We start from the raw sequence: 16,929 nt of genomic DNA, 5'->3' as shown, positions 1-16,929 counted from the left end.
CATCACTATATTCCGGAGAATGAAATCCAGTCGATGCAATGGAAGCACTTGGACTCTCCGCCTCCAAAGAAGGCACGCGCCCAGCCCTCGGCGGGCAAGGCCATGCTCACAGGCTTTTGGAACCAGCACGGAGTAGTCTTGATGGATTGCCTAGCAAAGGGTGCCACGATTACTGGAGCATACTATGCTTCACTGCTGCAGAAATAGCCGGAGGCCATCAAAAGCAAGAGACATGGCATGCTCACCAAAGGTGTCCTTCTTCTGCAAGACAATTGCCCAGTCCACAACTCACACGTTGCCGAGATGGAAGCACGCTGCTGCGGCTTTCAAATTCTACCGCATCCCCCTTATTCACCCGACCTCGCACCATCGGACTTCCACCTCTTTCCAACAATGAAGTCATATTTGAAGGGCAAGCATTTTCCAGATGACGAGACTCGTGATTTCTGAAGTCACAACATGGCTTTTGGAGGAACCTGTGGACTTTTACAAGCGAGGTGTTTTCAGTTGCATAAAAAGATGGGAGAAGTGTGTGTCCCTGGGTAGCACCTATGTAGAAAAGGACTAATAAATCTGCGAAGTTTCGTTGCTCTCCTTCCACAGGAAGTGGGTCAGGGGAAATCTTTATTGAACGCCCCTCGTAGATGGCGCCGACAAAGTGAGCACTATAGGCGTCTCAAAGCCCAAGCTACGTCCAGCAATGGTGCAGGGCACCGGGCGGGGAAGCGCCAGCACCAATTCAAAATGAAACGTCTCGTCGAGCGTGGTCAAACCTCTGTTGTCAGGAGGAGCTCACGACGACAGGATTCAGAGCCGACTGTCCAGTTCCACGTAATCCTGCTGTCTAAATAATATATATACGTGAGAAAACGAAATAGCCATAACAGGTACATTTCTGCTGTGTCTTATGCAGCTGCATCACGCTACATTGAGCTTTGCGAGAGTACACTGTGTTCGTTCTAGAAACTCAGTAAGCAACGAGTGCGTACAGAGACGCAAGAATAGACAGGAACCATTCATCTGGCATTTCCACACGTCAGAAGCAGGGCCGACATATGTCGCTCACGTGTTATGGCGCGGGTAGGCAGAGGCTTGTCGGGCGCTACAAACGAGGTGACGCTTTGTTTGTTTGTTTGTTTGTTTGTTTGTTTGCTTGTTTCAAAGCTGCGATGGCTAAACCAGTAATTATAGCTATTTAAGTGCTGAGATTACCGTGATAGTTGTTTTCACGGCACTGAAACCTGTAGGCATTGGTTTCCTACTCTATTGAGCTTTCGTTTGTTGCTTTGTATTATGAATTCTAATGACAGCTGAAATGTGCACCCCGCCCTATAGCCTCTTCTCGATTCTTTTCGGCAGTGATGATAGATCCAAGAATATGGAAAACATAATCAATTTTTACGCTTACCAGCAGCGTGTAGATGCCTCAACCCGAGTTCAGCAGTTCCACATTTAGAGTATCCGTCCGTCAGAGCTGGTATTGAAGCATATATACTTACTCATTTCGCGTCAGGGCTGGTATTGATGAATATATACTTTCTCATTTCGCGGTACGAAGCATCTTTTAAACGAAACACAAGAAACGAAAACATACACACGGAGCAGTCCCAAGACAGACACAGCGTTAGGCAGCCTCATTGCAATGTATATCTTAAAGGGGCCCTGCAACACTTTTCTAGGTAATCATCGAATGGCCTCACCACCGAAGTTTCTTGCCTCCCGAATCAACTACAGTAAAAATTTTTAAAATTTGACAAGCACCAGTAGAGTTGCAGGAATTTGTGTCACGCTTGAGCGCTTCCACAATCCTTTCGTCCCAGTTAGCACGTTGAAAGCTACAGAGGGAGCATCGACAAGGCGGCAAGAAGCTACTTCCTTACGCACTTTCGTTTCTTGTTTTCTTTGAAAGTGCGGCAAACATTTAGTAGGGTCACAAGCGTGCCAGTGCAGAGCGCGGCGCGGGCACCGCGGTGGTCGCGGTAACTAGACGGCTCAGTATGCTTAAACCAGCGAATGGCCATGTCCGTGTGCTTTTGGGTGCATGACGTAGCTTATTTCATTTGTCGACAGAGCAGCGATCGATTTCTAGATGGCAGTGAAGTTTAATTGTAAATTGGATGCCCCGAGTGCCGCTATATAATGTTTGGCTCACATGTTCGCATGAGCTTCGACAACCCGTAGGCAGCATTTTCAGGCCATGTTCAAAAAGTGTTTCAGTGTCAATGAAATGAGCCCATTTGTTTCTCTCTGTGCTCGTTCATGCAGCATATTATGATTGTCTTGAATATGGCATGAGTCATCGTCAAATAGTAACTTTATTTGAAGAGGAAGATTCACGTAGGAATAAGCGTCAATGTTGGCCTTTGTATACATTAAAACCCGAAAAATTATTTTTTAAGGAAATAGTTACAGAAGAAAATGAAACTTGTTGCAACTCTGAGTAAAAAGAGATAAACTTCAGTAACTAAAGAATGCATTTATAAACATCAAGCTCATCAAATTTTCTATAATTATAAAGAGATGTTTCGTAGGTTGAAAATATTTGAAGAAAGAAGCTAACAAAGATATACTTTGCAACAAGAAACAGATTGCACAGTCCTGTAATCTTCGCCCCTTAAAGCATGTCAAGCGTTGAAAATCAATGCCTGCATTTAAATCATACAATTAAGACTGTTATGATGCTTAGAAGATTGAGCCAGAACATTATTCAGAAACTTTAGACATATTTAGGAGTAGTGCTTTATACGCCCCTGTTGCTTGCATGAAATGTAATATTAGACTGAATTTTGAGGATTTTTTACGGCGTTTCTCATTGCTTAGTTGTGGAGCTCTTAAACTGAAAGGACCGTTTTCTCAATAACTATTTTTATGTAATTTTGCATAAAGATGACAAGAATTAGAATATGTTTTTTGACTAGAGTGATTATACTTTGGCATTTGAGCTTATGTCCAAAAGATGCATCCAGGTTGGTGCAATGGTAGCTCAGAAAAAAACGGCTTATTCCCTCTCATAAAGACCGGCCAGACCTTACAGGAAAATAAAAGAGAGCGACTAACTCACGAAAGTGAATCAAAGCGGTAATGTGTCTACCAATGTACAAATGGAAAATTTGCGATCCGGTTTCAAGCTGCAGCAGCTACCACTGCCAGCAATGAAACTGCACATAAACGCCCGCATACAACGCAAAAAATGATGGGACCATAGGTGTTGTTTATGCAGCATCTATTCCACCTTCCACACTACGCCTTGTACATGCATTGTACTTGCTGTGGTAAATTAAGTCAAGTTCAAATATCCTATATGAGCAGTCTATTACGAAAAAATACATGGCTGATCCCTCCGTCATAAGAATCGGTATAACACGAAAGTGAGACGTGTCTCAACAGAAGTAGTTGATTTTTATTGGACATTGATCTCTGAGAGCTTGTACAAGGTCTATTGGCGTTTGGCAGCTATAGCACCCATGTTGACGTCTATACCCGGCGACAACTTTTCTTGACAGCACTATGGAAGCTACAGAACCGAAGCGCATGCCTGCTATCGCACCAAAAAATAGTACTTAGGTTCAATGATAGTGTTCCGGTTTGCCTTGCTAAACTAAATAGTACTTTATTTATCCTGAGACCCAAACAGCTGTGGGATGTCGGGCGTAAAATACAGTTATTGTTCCCGCTGCAAGAAAGTCTTCCTTTTCTTTCCATTACTTAGACAGCACCACCTTTTCAGCACGCCTGTTTTCTAAAGAAAACATGGCGTCCATGGCGTAGTGGTTTAGTGTGCGGCCGCAAATGCGCTGTTTAGTTATCCAAGAAAAGTATACTCGTAATATGACAGTAAAATATGCACTGCACAATCGAAATGTTTCTCCTATTCATACTTTAACACGTAAGTGTTTTATGCTGGGCTTTACCAAGATTTCAGTGCCGTATTTCCGTCACGGAAATGACAAAAAAAAATTCGCACGATCAGACGGCAAATAAAAACCTGAGCAAAAATTTCCGTGAATGGGAGTCGAACCCATGACCTCTCGGTACGCGACAGTCAATGTCAGGCATGCTATCCACTGCGCCACCATCACACACTGCGGTTGTTTTACAAATGCGCCTTTTATACCTCATACTTTCCTCTCAGTGCTCTTGGTCGGCGGGGTTATGTCAGGATAGCTAAGTGGGCTAGTGGTATCACGTTATGATATAAAGCGTTTCGCGCAAATGAACTTCTTCGTGCTGTCTCGCTTATTTGCGCTCAAAAATTTATATCATAATGTGGTGGTGTCGCCGTCTTGGAGCGGTAAAGTGAAGTATGGCGTCATTACGGTAGCTTCCGCGAGGAGCTTCTGCAACGCGTCGTTGCGGCGCGTCCGTCCAAATCGGCGCGTTTCCAGTAGCAGAAGTGCAATTTTGTCAATTTCTTAACACACCGCGAGGTGGCGACCCTAGCCCAAGCCTTGGCCTCGCTCAAAGCATCCATACGTACTAAAAATAGCTCTGCGACGTGCGCCTTCCTCTGTAACACCGCGTTCCCCGCTTGCGCTCGCCCCGAGAAAAACCACGGCCGGGCTAGAAGGCCGGCCGCGATTTAGAGGGAGGGAATCGCAACACATAATGCATGTTCCGTTTCCCTCTAGTCCGGCCGTGGTGTTCTGTTTACTCTTTAACATTCCGCGGAATAGCGACCTTAGTCGACGCCCTTCTGGCTGTCACATCGCTTTCTCTGACAGTGCTCTCACTGTTAACTACTAGAGCTACCACAAAGGTTTGTCTAATCGTTGATCATGGACGTTAGTCGTCGGTATGGAGATGTGCCACGACCCGTCAACTTGGGCGCATCCACGTTAAACGCTGCTATAGCTGCCAAACACTGATACACATTGTGTAAGCTCTTTTATATCAAAGTACAGTAAACCTTCAACTACTTCTGTAAAGAGATGTTTTACTATCGTGTTACCGCGATTCCCATGACGGAGGAATCAATCATGTCTTTTTCGAGCATATAATTTTCAAACGCGAACGATACGAGCAAGCGAATTCGAAATCAACCGCAAGCTGCCTTACTACTTGCGGCGCAACACGAGTGCGCGCAAGCCCCGCCTCCGTAGCCTTCGCTCCACTCTCACGATAAGTTGTCGCAGAGTATAGTGGCACATCTCCATCGCTACGACAAAAAGCCCGTGATGAAGATTTCGCCGTTGCAATAGCTGAAGTTGTTAACATGGGCCTGTACACAGCCTATCGTGAATACCGCGCATTGATGCACCAACAAGCAAATAATAACACTGGTACTCCCCATGAACTCCATCAAAGCCTCGTAACTTGAGGAGTGAAACGGCAAGGTGTGCTCTCCTGATTAATGGTGTAACCTACGCCTGTGCCCATGCATACCATAGAACATGGGTTCTCAAACTGGGTTCCGCGCAGGACATTTTAGGGTTCCGCGAGCGGTCCGCACGAATGCGACCCACTCTCGTTTTAGCCCCATTAGCAGATTATTGATGACTTCCGCACATCCGCATCCGCATCCGCATCCACACATCAGGTGTCTGCGGGCGGCGAGATACCCACAAGGTAGCAGCGCTAAAGACTCGTCGTCTTGCGCACGTCACGAAGTGCCCGATTTGAGATCTCGCGGTGAGAACAAAGACAACGGACAACCTAGTCGAGCGACCGCACTGACCGGAGTTGACAAAACACACCGAACGATGATCGTCCGTGATGCTCATAAGAAGCGTTACAGTTCTCGCCCTGCGCATGCCGACATTGTTATATAAATGGACGTTCCGTGGGAAGAGAGAGACCTGGATGGCATACGCTGGTCATCTGGAAGCTGAAGATGGCGCTCCTCAACGAGCGCAGGACTGAATTCTAGAACGGTTGGAACCTGCGGCGAAAGAAAAAGATATATAGTTAGGCGCTACCCTTGGACAAAACTAAATGCGCACTATGTGTTTCAGAGAATGACGCCCAGTTTGTTTGTATAACAAACCGGAAACATCGTTCTGAAGAATGAACAACTGATTGGGTTTAATTAGAAAGGGCTATTCGGGTACCGAGATGGTCCTAAAGATGCCGGTACTAGTTTTCCAAAGGCGATAAAAATCCGAAGCTATAAGAAGTGTTATAATTAGCTTATATAGCGATGTTGCTTCGTGGAATTCAGGGCTGTTCGGAAGCGCCTTGTTTCGCGAACGTGGCCGGCGCCACATAGATAATCGGCTTATCGGCTTGTGGCGTATGCTCCGGCGCTCTAATTTCAACGGCAGACAGACACCCGTCATGGCTCGTTCTTGCGAACGTGTTTGATGTACAATAACTAAATTGAGTAAAGCCACATGTTGTGCGTTAGTCATTCTTTGCCAGTTTTCTGTGCTTTTTCCGCCTTGCATTTTTTTCTGGAAGTATGTATTGCGTACAAAAAGGTTAATGTTTAGTTCGTGCACAGCATCATATCCTGTATTTGGCGGTACACTTACAGCATCGTAGAAACACACTAAACATTACAGAAGCCCCCCCCCCCCCATTAATCATAAGACCTACTTTGTAGCCGACTACCGAGAACATCACTAAACGGTTTCAGTGCTTTCATATGAAAAATAATTACTATATATGGTAACATCAGAAGTTCGCTGTGAGGCGCTCAACTTCACAGTATAAAAAGCACTGCGAGAAAGAATGTAGTGATCCAACTTTTTGTGGGAATCACTTTAGCAAGCATTTCTTTGAAGATTGCAAATACTGCTTTTACCAGCCGAACTGTTGCAACTCGGAGAAGCTCCGTTAGTCGCGAACATAACTTATGATCCCCATCAACGAGCACGTGCTATCTTGGTCCACTTCTTCCTCATCTCCATCTTCTGCTTCGCTCCCAGAACGCTCGCATCAATTTGTCCGGCGTGGGATGATTGCAACTGTGATTGTCGAGAGAACGAGTACATGTACAGAGAAAGAAAGAAATGATGAACAAGAAAGAAAGAGAGGAGTTCTTGGTGAACAAAAGTTTTTGGCAAGACGGTATTCGAACCCGCGTACCCACGATACGAACACGAGGGTCATCACCACAAAGCTATGTAGGCAACCTAGCAGAGCATACCATAGTATTGTATAGTAGAGCATAGCAAGGGCGGGGGCAAGGAAAGTGAGGGTTAGGAATAGAGAAAAGAGAGGAGAGAGTAAAGCAAATCATAGCCTTGTATCGTCCTGTATAACGATGGGTGGAAAGGGAAGTGGGGGTGACAATGACGGAAAGAGAGGAGAGAGTGTAAACCACAGCGTAGCCTTGTATCGTGTAGTATTGCAAGGAGGTGGTAAACGGAAGTGAGGATGAGGAGGAAGGAAACGAATTTGGAACGTCAAAAGCACCACTGTTTTCTCAGTATTCGTAGCCCTAGTGCATAGCTGCTGCATTTTTTTACATACAATTGACCGTATTGACCGGAGTACCACTTTGCACACTTGTAAATTGCCAAGCAAAGACTCGTGGAAAACACTTTTCTCTTACGAACGATTATGACTGAACAAAAACGACTGTATCGTTCGTGTAGTTTGTTTTAATTCTTTCTTACACGATCATATGATGACAGCCGATACGAACATGCATATATTGAAGCACCCCATTGCTACTGTGACAGAGAACTTCTCGTCAAACGGACATCAGATGGTTCTGCAAGCCACATGAGCTTGATACAGCCAAGGTTGCTTCCGGATCAACAACGACGAAAAATTATAGCTTTTAAGCTGCTCATAGCACAGTCCAACGACTTCCACCTTATTATTTGACAGCTTGAATGGGGCTTTTTAGACGCGTTTAACTTGGAACCGTTTTACATGACACATTTCCTTAATAAGGAAGCTAGCCTGTTGTGGAAAATCTCGCACGTTTTCAGCTTGGTCGATCATCTCTTGGTTGAGGTGGCTTCGCCAAAGAGACAGAGACCATTCACGCCTGCCCCAGTTGCTCTTCCTATAAAGCATCAGTATCTATCTCTCACACACATACACACATGTGCCTGGCGCAGCACAGCCTGAGCTGCATTTGCGCCATTAAAAACCCAGTTAACAAACACACAGAAACACAGCACTGATTAATAGTTAACAGGTAAGGCAATCTGGAAGTGCAATAAAATTATTATTACTGCTGACGGGGTTAGGGGCAATACCTAGGTTTGGAGCCTACAAATTATTTGTGGCGCACAACATCGAGAACGCAATCGCTTGTTATTTGGTCGAATCACGCGTGTGCAAAGCCTCCGCCCCTGGAGATTTGCTTCCGTTGGAGCGTATGTCCGTTTCCCCATCCAACAATACGGAGGAAAAAAAGAAAAAAGAAAACAGATTGGCCTCCCGATAAAATGTTGACTCTATCAACTCGCGCAGCTGCTCACAAGCCCTGATATGTAAACAAGCTTTCATTTTCACTCGAAGGCCATGTTTTTCAGAAACTCCCTGCGAGTGCTTTTCATGGCATTTTGATCACTGAAAACGCTCAGATTGTTCGCTGGTAGTAAAGCAAAACCACTCTTGCACCGAATAGCATGCCAGGGCATTCTAGTGCCCGTCCACGATGATTTCAGAAATTGCATGAAACTCGATAAGGCCAAAGAGGAATGCAGTGAGCCGGCTCGATCAATACAGCGGCTGTAAAAACAGGACAGACGGCGATTGCTGTTCTTGGTCCTATTAGGTTTTTCTTCTTTCAGAGACGCCGCGACTGCCCTCGTTTTTATCTCGGCAAGTTGAAATAGAAATATCATCTTTTGGGTCAACCTTGGAAGAAATGAGAAAAGTCCGTTAATCCAGTGCAACAACTACACACAGCTAGATTGTTTCCATGAGCAGAACGTCTTGGAATGTTATAAAAACATGGTAGCAAGTTTTTTTATACAGTGTATGAGTACGAGAAGTTGGTGCCAATATGGTCACTCCTTCGGTCACTCCACCGGCCACTCCTTATCGCTTAGCAGACGAAATTAAATATGCAATGAAAATAATAATCTTTAGGGCACAAAATGTTGTACAGTCGAATATAAGACGTGCAAATGCAGTACTATCAAACAAAGGATGAGTCACAAGTAGTAGAGCACATAATGAAATAGGTAAAATAAGTTCACATGTAGCCTTCCAAACTCAGATATTTTCTGTGGCTTGACGTACACAGGAAAGCACACTAAGACAGAAGAAATAATAATCTTTAATGAAATTCCCGGAGAGGTTATCCTGGTTTGTCGCCTGGCTAGCAACTCCAAATCGTGTGCTTGATGTTATGTGTACTTATTTGTCTTAGACTAAGAAAAACAATTAGGCTGCAGTTTAGTAGTTATCATTGATGACTACTCATCTTCAGCATTACTATCAGCCTTATGGCGGCTCAGGTTAGGACTCACTTCTACTCATAAATACTTCAACGCATTACTAGCGCTCATATGCCAGCTCAATATTTAATGATCAGAGCAGTGCCTTGATCCCCCTCCCCCGGAATATTTTCAAAAAAAGCTCTTTTTTAAAATATCTCGTGTGAGTCATATCTTTCAATAAAAGTGTCCTTATTGTATTGCAATCACTGGTAACTCGTATGTGAACATACGAGATCAAAATGCATATCGTAAATCATTGATTATTCGAGATATTCGCGTTTAAGTAGGTTGGCAGCCTCATCGAAAAAGCTAATGATGCGTTCACGGACTTGTGATTCTACTCACTTAGATTCACTTAGACTCTCTCAGACTCAGATCTAGCCGTGAGTCTGAGTCTGGGTGAGTCCGAGTGAGTTATATTTAGGTGAGTCTGAGTCTGAGTGAACCCTAACGGCAAAATATATTCCACGAGTCAGTCTGAGTGAGCTCCACATTTTTTGTTGACCCGTGGTCTTAGTATGTTTACAAGTTATGGTTCCTATGGGATGACAGATGGCAATACTGTTTTCTGTCAGTGCAAGTAAACGTCAAATAATATCATTCCAAAAGTTAGGCGGAGGAATAGCACGAATACATTCTCGTGTCCGAAAAACAAGGGCGATCTGCACTCTTTTTTTCGAGCTTGCATATCTTCAATATACGAAACTGCTGTGGTACTACAATTACCAAAATGCTCTCTTGTAATGCACTGGTTGCTTTGAACGCGTGTTGACTATGTATCGGCTATGAATACTGATTTGTTGAATGAACCTACACACTTCGGGATATTTGAAGTGCGTAATGAGAAAGGATGCCTGAATGAGAATGTTGTCTAACACCAGGAGAATTCATGCCCTCAGAACCCAGAAGTACTAATTTGCGTCTCAATCGATATAGAGTCTCTGTTTGTTCACGAGGTCGACTTTGATAGTTTTATTACGCCGCTATTACCCTGGCTGAGAAAAACACGTGGAAAATAGGATGGCGTACAACAGCCACATAAAGACGAAATTGTAGTTTGCCTTTTCTCATTTCTTTATTCATTATTATTAATAACGAACGTACACTGAGGGCTACATTCTTAATAGAGTATGGTAGGATAAGTGGCTCACTTCTGTTTCAGCCTTATATCCCTGCAGTTCCATATTTCATTGCAAAATCTTGCGTGTTCATTAAGAGGCGTTTGGCCGTCACATCGGTTAACTTTTCTTCTGCAGCCTTTCTGTCTTGTTTTTTGAAGAACATACTTTAGGTAGGGGTGTAAAAGTTAATGCACATTTTAATAGAAACGAAAAAAAAAACACTACCGCCATATTTTGCACACTCATGCCACTTGATACCGGCTTTAATCCCTACCAAAAAGAATGGGTTCGTAAAATTTTGTCATGGGAAAAAGTATTGAACTCGCTTATCACACAACTTAAGAGACACTTTCCATATAATCTTTATTTTATATTAATATTATAACACTTTTTAATAGTTCAAGTTCAGGCCACTCGAGAGAAACTTTGGTATAATCTATGTAAGTTTGAGTTTAAACAGTTTGATAGTTTTCAAGAAAAAGTACCCATTTTTTCAAGCTTTTTTTCAAAAAATTGATGCTGAGAAAAACGCCAATTTATGTAGACCAAGATCCGCGGAAAGCTCTCGCTACAAAAAACCAACGACTATGCCACAAAAGCACTCTTAGTGAAAAAATTTGCAATCACAACTTATGAAAAACGCAGAATATGAAGAACAAGCCATTTTTATTATCAAAATACATAGAGGTGAAATTATGATGGAAAAAAACATGTAAATCAGCCCTTCTTTCCGTCAGGATGCCACGTTTTCGGCGCATTTTATAAATGTCTTCGAGCGCTCCTACGAGTTTGCCAGAGTGAAGTTGCACCACTCATAGTGTTTATTATTTGTCAGAACCAAAATAAAAAATGGGTGTTTGATTTTTAAAACGGTAAAATTATTTGGTACGAGGAAATCGCCAATAGAAACAATAAATTAGCGCTTAGTGCGTGCGGCACGGGTTTCTAGGGAACTTGTGCTGGAGAGAAAGAAAATCACTCTGCCAAAATATGAAACCCTACGGCTGAACGTTTTTTCTCGTATATTGCTTCAATACAGTCCCTCTTGTTTTCAGTGTGAAAGCACATGCTCCGTCAAGCTTAGCGGACAACCTGACGTCCGGCAGTAACATAGCATGTTAGTCCATTTCCGTTCGCTACCTTGTGAATGCGTCGTCTTTCACTGTCATTTACAAACGATCTGGGCTGAGTCTCAAAAACTCGCATTACCCATTAAAAAGAATTGATTTCAGCCACGTTTAAAACGTACCTGGCCCATTCCAACTGTTGATTGGGCGGGTTTGCCAACGCCCAAAACTCACTTTGCCTAATTCGAGCACATGACCAAGAGATCATGCCAGGTGACATATTCACGCGACCAAGCAAGAGCATTATGTTGCAAGCTCACATGAGCAAAAGACGACGTCACGTGAGACGTCGTTATAGTCGTCTTGCTGAGACACGCAATAGTCTCGGCGGTGGCGCTAGTCTACTGTCGAGGATGTTAGCGTCACAATACGGATGGGGCATGGTATACTAGAGCTGTGCGCCGCCACCGCCGCCGCCAAAATTCCGAGAGGGATGCCGCCGCCGCCACTGCCGCGCTATAATTGCTTCTGGAAACAAATAGCGCGAAAAAACATGGGACTAGTAGAAGCAAGCAACAGGACAAGCGCGTACTAACAACTGAACCTTTATTAAAAAACGAATGTATTTATACCAAGCAAACCACACGTTCACCATGCACAAAACCCAAACCTCAGATGTGCGCATCCAGATACCCTATCTCAACTTTGTTCAAAGCAAGAGAAGGTTTAGCCACACAGTTATCACCGCATTTCCCAATAAAGAAAGCCTCCATAAGCTCACGTGCCGTCTGGTCCCGATGGCGTGCAAGCACTTTTGCATCAGTCAAGACCGGCGTGCAACCGCAGTCACGGCAGTGCAGCGACAGGTTAGACGACGGCTGCCCTTTCAAAGATAACCGGTGGTCCTGCAAGCGAGCATTCAGGCAGCGGCTTGTATGTCCAATATAATATTTACCGCAAGTGAAAGGCACTTCATACACAACTCCTTTACCGCACACTGAAAGGCTGTCCCTGTGTTTTATCTTGCACTCATGCCATTTATGCGCAGTCCCGTCCACCTTCCTTTCCACAGCAGCGCATAATCTACCCATCTTATTTCTAGCTGAAAACACAACATCAATCCAAAATCTCGCACCAACCTTCTTAAGACGCTGCGCATAAATGGCATGATTGCAAGGTAAAACACAGGGACAGCCTTTCAGTGTGCGGTAAAGGAGTTGTGTAGGAAGTGCCTTTCACTTGCGGTAAATATTATATTGGACAGACAGGCCGCTGCCTGAATGCTCGCTTGCAGGACCACCGGTTATCTTTGAAAGGGCAGCCGTCGTCTAACCTGTCGCTGCACTGCCGTGACTGTGGTTGCACGCCGGTCTTGACTGATGCAAAAGTGCTTGCACACCATCGGGACCAGACGGCACGTGAGCTTATGGAGGCTTTCGTTATTGGGAAAGGCGGTGATACCTGTGTGGGATGCGGAGTCGTGAAGGATGGATCCCAACATAAAACAAAATGATGTTTATTAACGTAGTAGCAGCAGCAGGGCAAGCATGCGGATGCTGTGCTTCGAAAGGTTAGAGAAACAAACATGAAACCAAGCTTGGTAGCTTGGGTTATATAGCCAGCGGTGGTGACGTAAGCCTCCGACGGAACTGCGTGGCGCAGTCTTTTATCGGAAGCGTGTTGCAGCAGGTAGCTGTGTCACGCCGGGTTAATCAATGACGAGACGGAGGCTGCGTAAGTCTGTGCGCAGTGGTCGCCACATCACCCCCCCGCGGAGTGCAGATCCCTCAGGGTCTGTAGAAATCTGGGAGGCGTACCAGACGTCCAGAGCGTGTTGTGAAAGGAGCAGGCTGCGACGTCGGTGGCTGTGGACGGACGCCAGTTGAAAGAATGGCGCTGCCAGGGTCGTTCGCCGCGATGTACTTGGGCTTGAGTCGGTCCTGTCCTGGTCTGTAACACGGAGTGGCGAACGGGTGCTCAATTTTTTCCTGGGGGTCGGGGCTGAGAGTGGCGTAGAGGACGGGTGTAAAAACCTAGTGGCTTTTGCGAGCTGTTCCGCTGACGGGCGGCGCTGCGGAGAGACGCTTCAGGAGGGCCGAGTGGATCCGCGAAAGAGAGGTCGCACCGGGCGCGCTCGTCGACGAAGGCGGGACCGTCGTGGCCACCAGTACCGGGGAGGCTGCCGGCGCAGTCATGGATGACAGGGTGCTGCCGTGAGGGTGCAGTACGACGCTGCCATCGTGCGCTAGAAAAACCTGTATGCGCTGCTGGGGAGTCACTGCCGGAGTCTGTGGAACCTTGCTCACCAAAATCTGCACGCTCTCTGTGACTGGTGCGGGCGCGACGGGCACAGAGGACACCATACTGCCGCTCGTCGAGATGAGGGGCGCCGACAGGGTGCCATGATGGTGGTGGTCCTGCGCCAGTATTTGCGGCTGGGTGAACGTCGGTATCTACGACAGAGACTGGTGCTGGTCTGTCTGGAACGCACCCAGCGTGGGCTGGGCCAGCATGGTCTGCACGTGCAGCATGGCCTGTAGCTGTTGTAGTGTCAGGGGCTGTCCCGGGACTATGGCAAACGAGGGGGGCGGCATCCTGCGTGGCGGCGCCAGAATGATGTTGGGCCTTGGCCCCAGATTCTGCGGGATGACCAGGGTTGGGGTGCCAGGTGTGGCCTTGTGCTGGTCCGCCCAGGGAGACTGGGACCGGGTGGTCGCGGTCGGTGCGGGCGTCGTCATGTTTGCGCTGCCGCTCGACAGCTTGGGCAGGATCGGCGGTCGGGACAGTAGGATGTTCGAATCAACCAGCGTGGTCGGGAGTCTGAGGTGGCTCGGTTAGGGTGACACCCGTGGTGTCAGCGAACACCTGACAAGCAGCGCTGGTTCGGGTGTCGCACACAGGATCAGTAGGTGCTGATGCCGTCATGGGTGCCGGGGGCTCGTCTGCCGTCGCGGGTGCCGGGGGCTCGTCTGCCGTCGCGGGTGCCGGGGGCTCGTCTGCCGAAGCGGGTGCCGGGGGCTCGTCTGCCGAAGCGGGTGCCGGGGGCTCGTCTGCCGAAGCGGGTGCCGGGGGCTCGTCTGCCGAAGCGGGTGCCGGGGGCTCGTCTGCCGAAGCGGGTGCCGGGGGCTCGTCTGCCGAAGCGGGTGCCGGGGGCTCGTCTGCCGAAGCGGTGCCGGGGGCTCGTCTGCCGAAGCGGTGCCGGGGGCTCGTCTGCCGAAGCGGGTGCCGGGGGCTCGTCTGCCGAAGCGGGTGCCGGGGGCTCGTCTGCTGCGGCGGGTGCCGGGGGCACGTCTGCTGCGGCGGGTGCCGGGGGCACGTCTGCTGCGGCGGGTGCCGGGGGCACGTCTGCTGCGACGAGTGCCGGGGGCACGTCTGCTGCGACGAGTGCCGGGGGCACGTCTGCTGCGACGAGTGCCGGGGGCACGTCTGCTGCGACGAGTGCCGGGGGCACGTCTGCTGCGACGAGTGCCGGGGGCACGTCTGCTGCGACGAGTGCCGGGGGCACGTCTGCTGCGACGAGTGCCGGGGGCACGTCTGCTGCGACGAGTGCCGGGGGCACGTCTGCTGCGACGAGTGCCGGGGGCACGTCTGCTGCGACGAGTGCCGGGGGCACGTCTGCTGCGGCGGGTGCCGGGGGCACGGCTGCTGCGGCGGGTGCGGGCACGGCTGCTGCGGCGGGTGCGGGCACGGCTGCTGCGGCGGGTGCGGGCACGATTGCTGCGGCAGGTGCGGGCACGGTTGCTGCCGGTTGCGGTGGGGCTAGCACGAACCCTCGAAGTTGGTCGTATGCCTGCGGCCCAAGAGGAGGCACAACGCGTCGCAGAGCAGGAGGAAGCATAGCTACCGTGATGGCGTTCTTATCCTGCTGCGAGACGATGTTACGCAGGGAGAAACCAGCCTCCATCTTGATGAGCCAGATGGCTGGACATTGCGGCCAGAATTCGGGAAACTCCGGCGGCAGCAAGATGCAGTGCGCCGTGGTTTCATCCGGTCGCAGCGCCATCGTGATAGGCATGTCAGAGGTCGGTTGACTCGGCGTATAGGTCCCGTGGAATCTTCTGGAAGGTCATTCCAAGGTCCGGGTCATGGCGGTGCGGTTTGTTCGTTTTCCGGGTCACCAGATGTGGGATGCGGAGTCGTGAAGGACGGATCCCAACATAAAACAAAATGATGTTTATTAACGTAGTAGCAGCAGCAGGGCAAGCATGCGGATGCTGTGCTTCGAAAGGTTAGAGAAACAAACATGAAACCAAGCTTGGTAGCTTGGGTTGTATAGCCAGCGGTGGTGACGTAAGCCTCCGACGGAACTGCGTGGCGCTGTCTTTTATCGGAAGCGTGTTGCAGCAGGTAGCTGTGTCACGCCGGGTTAATCAATGACGAGACGGAGGCTGCGTATGTCTGTGCGCAGTGGTCGCCACACCTGTGTGGCTAATCCTTCTCTTGCTTTGAACAAAGTTGAGATAGGGCATCTGGATGCGCACATCTGAGGTTTGGGTTTTGTGCATGGTGAACGTGTGGTTTGCTTGGTATAAATACATTCGTTTTTAAGTGCGAATGCACTTTATAAGCGACCCTGAATCCGCCGTCCCATAGCAACGGCGCGAGGAAAGGAGAGGAGCGTCTGTAGCAACGGCGCAGCGACGTCACACCCCACGTGACTGCGCGCGCTCCGCCTCCTCACCGCGGTTTGCGCGGGCGCGCGCCGGCTCCGCACCGCTCTTCTAGGTGGCACTGGGTGCAGTGCTTCGCCGCTCCTTCTCTCGCCGTTCGCTCTCTCTCCTCCCTGCGCCCCACTCTCCCGTCCGCTGGCTGGGCGCCTCTCGAAATGTGTGCTCGAGACGCCGCTGTGAAACGCCAACGGCGACCACAAGGCTGAGATTATGGCCGTCAGGTACAATGACAACACAAACAGGTGCTGATGAATGTGTAAATAAATGGTTACGGTACAAATCCTCGTCTCGTCATTAATTTACGCCATTAAAATTACTGCGCCGTGTACTCTCGGCGCAAGAAATGCATTCGCATTTCCTCACGATTCCCTTCGGGGAGGTGGGGGCATTTTTTTAATAAAGGTTCAGTTGTTAGTATCCGCTTGTCCTGTTGCTTTCTTCTACTAGTCCCACGTTTTTTCGCGCTATTTGTTTCCAGAATGAATTACCAACTCGTCCAACAGTCTATCCTTCTGAGCTATAATTGCGGCACGCCGCCGTGCAGGGGCGTAGCCAGAAATTTTTTTCGGGGAGGGGGGGGGGTTCAACCATACTTTATGTATGTTCGTGCGTGCGTTTGTATGTGCGCGTGTATGTGAACGGGGGGGGTTGGGGGGTTTGAACCCCCCAACCCCCCCCCCCCCCCCCCCTTGGCTACGCCCCTGCCGCCGTGTGTCTTTTCTTT

At 48.3% G+C, this 16,929-nt stretch overlaps 1 protein-coding gene across 1 annotated transcript; it reads right to left on the bottom strand.

Annotated features, from left to right (window-relative positions):
- Positions 1-189: 189 nt before the first annotated feature.
- On the bottom strand, positions 190-16,040 carry LOC119381874 (homeobox protein ESX1-like). The gene is made up of 3 exons (XM_037649626.1): positions 15,956-16,040; positions 14,870-15,153; positions 190-261 (listed from the first exon to the last, which is right to left on the bottom strand). Exons 1-3 carry the CDS (start codon positions 16,038-16,040, stop codon positions 190-192), a joined length of 441 nt encoding a protein of 146 aa, XP_037505554.1.
- Between the last annotated feature and the right edge of the window lie 889 nt (positions 16,041-16,929).

The sequence above is a fragment of the Rhipicephalus sanguineus genome, chromosome 2 (assembly GCF_013339695.2).
Source record: "Rhipicephalus sanguineus isolate Rsan-2018 chromosome 2, BIME_Rsan_1.4, whole genome shotgun sequence".
NCBI classification, from domain to species: Eukaryota; Metazoa; Arthropoda; class Arachnida; order Ixodida; family Ixodidae; genus Rhipicephalus; species Rhipicephalus sanguineus.
This window is presented reverse-complemented; position numbering and strand designations above follow the sequence as displayed.

What these genes read in the sequence shown, in the direction of transcription:
- LOC119381874 (XM_037649626.1), bottom strand. Translation starts at nt 16,040, where the DNA reads ATGCACAAAACCCAAACCTCAGATGTGCGCATCCAGATGCCCTATCTC. An exon ending in GAGAAGGATTAGCCACACAG is followed by an intron (nt 15,154 to 15,955) that starts GTGTGGCGACCA and finishes CACCCGCCGCAG; the next exon opens with CAGACGTGCCCCCGGCACTC. An exon ending in TCGCAGCAGACGTGCCCCCG is followed by an intron (nt 262 to 14,869) that starts GCACCCGCCGCA and finishes ATTGTCTTGCAG; the next exon opens with AAGAAGGACACCTTTGGTGA.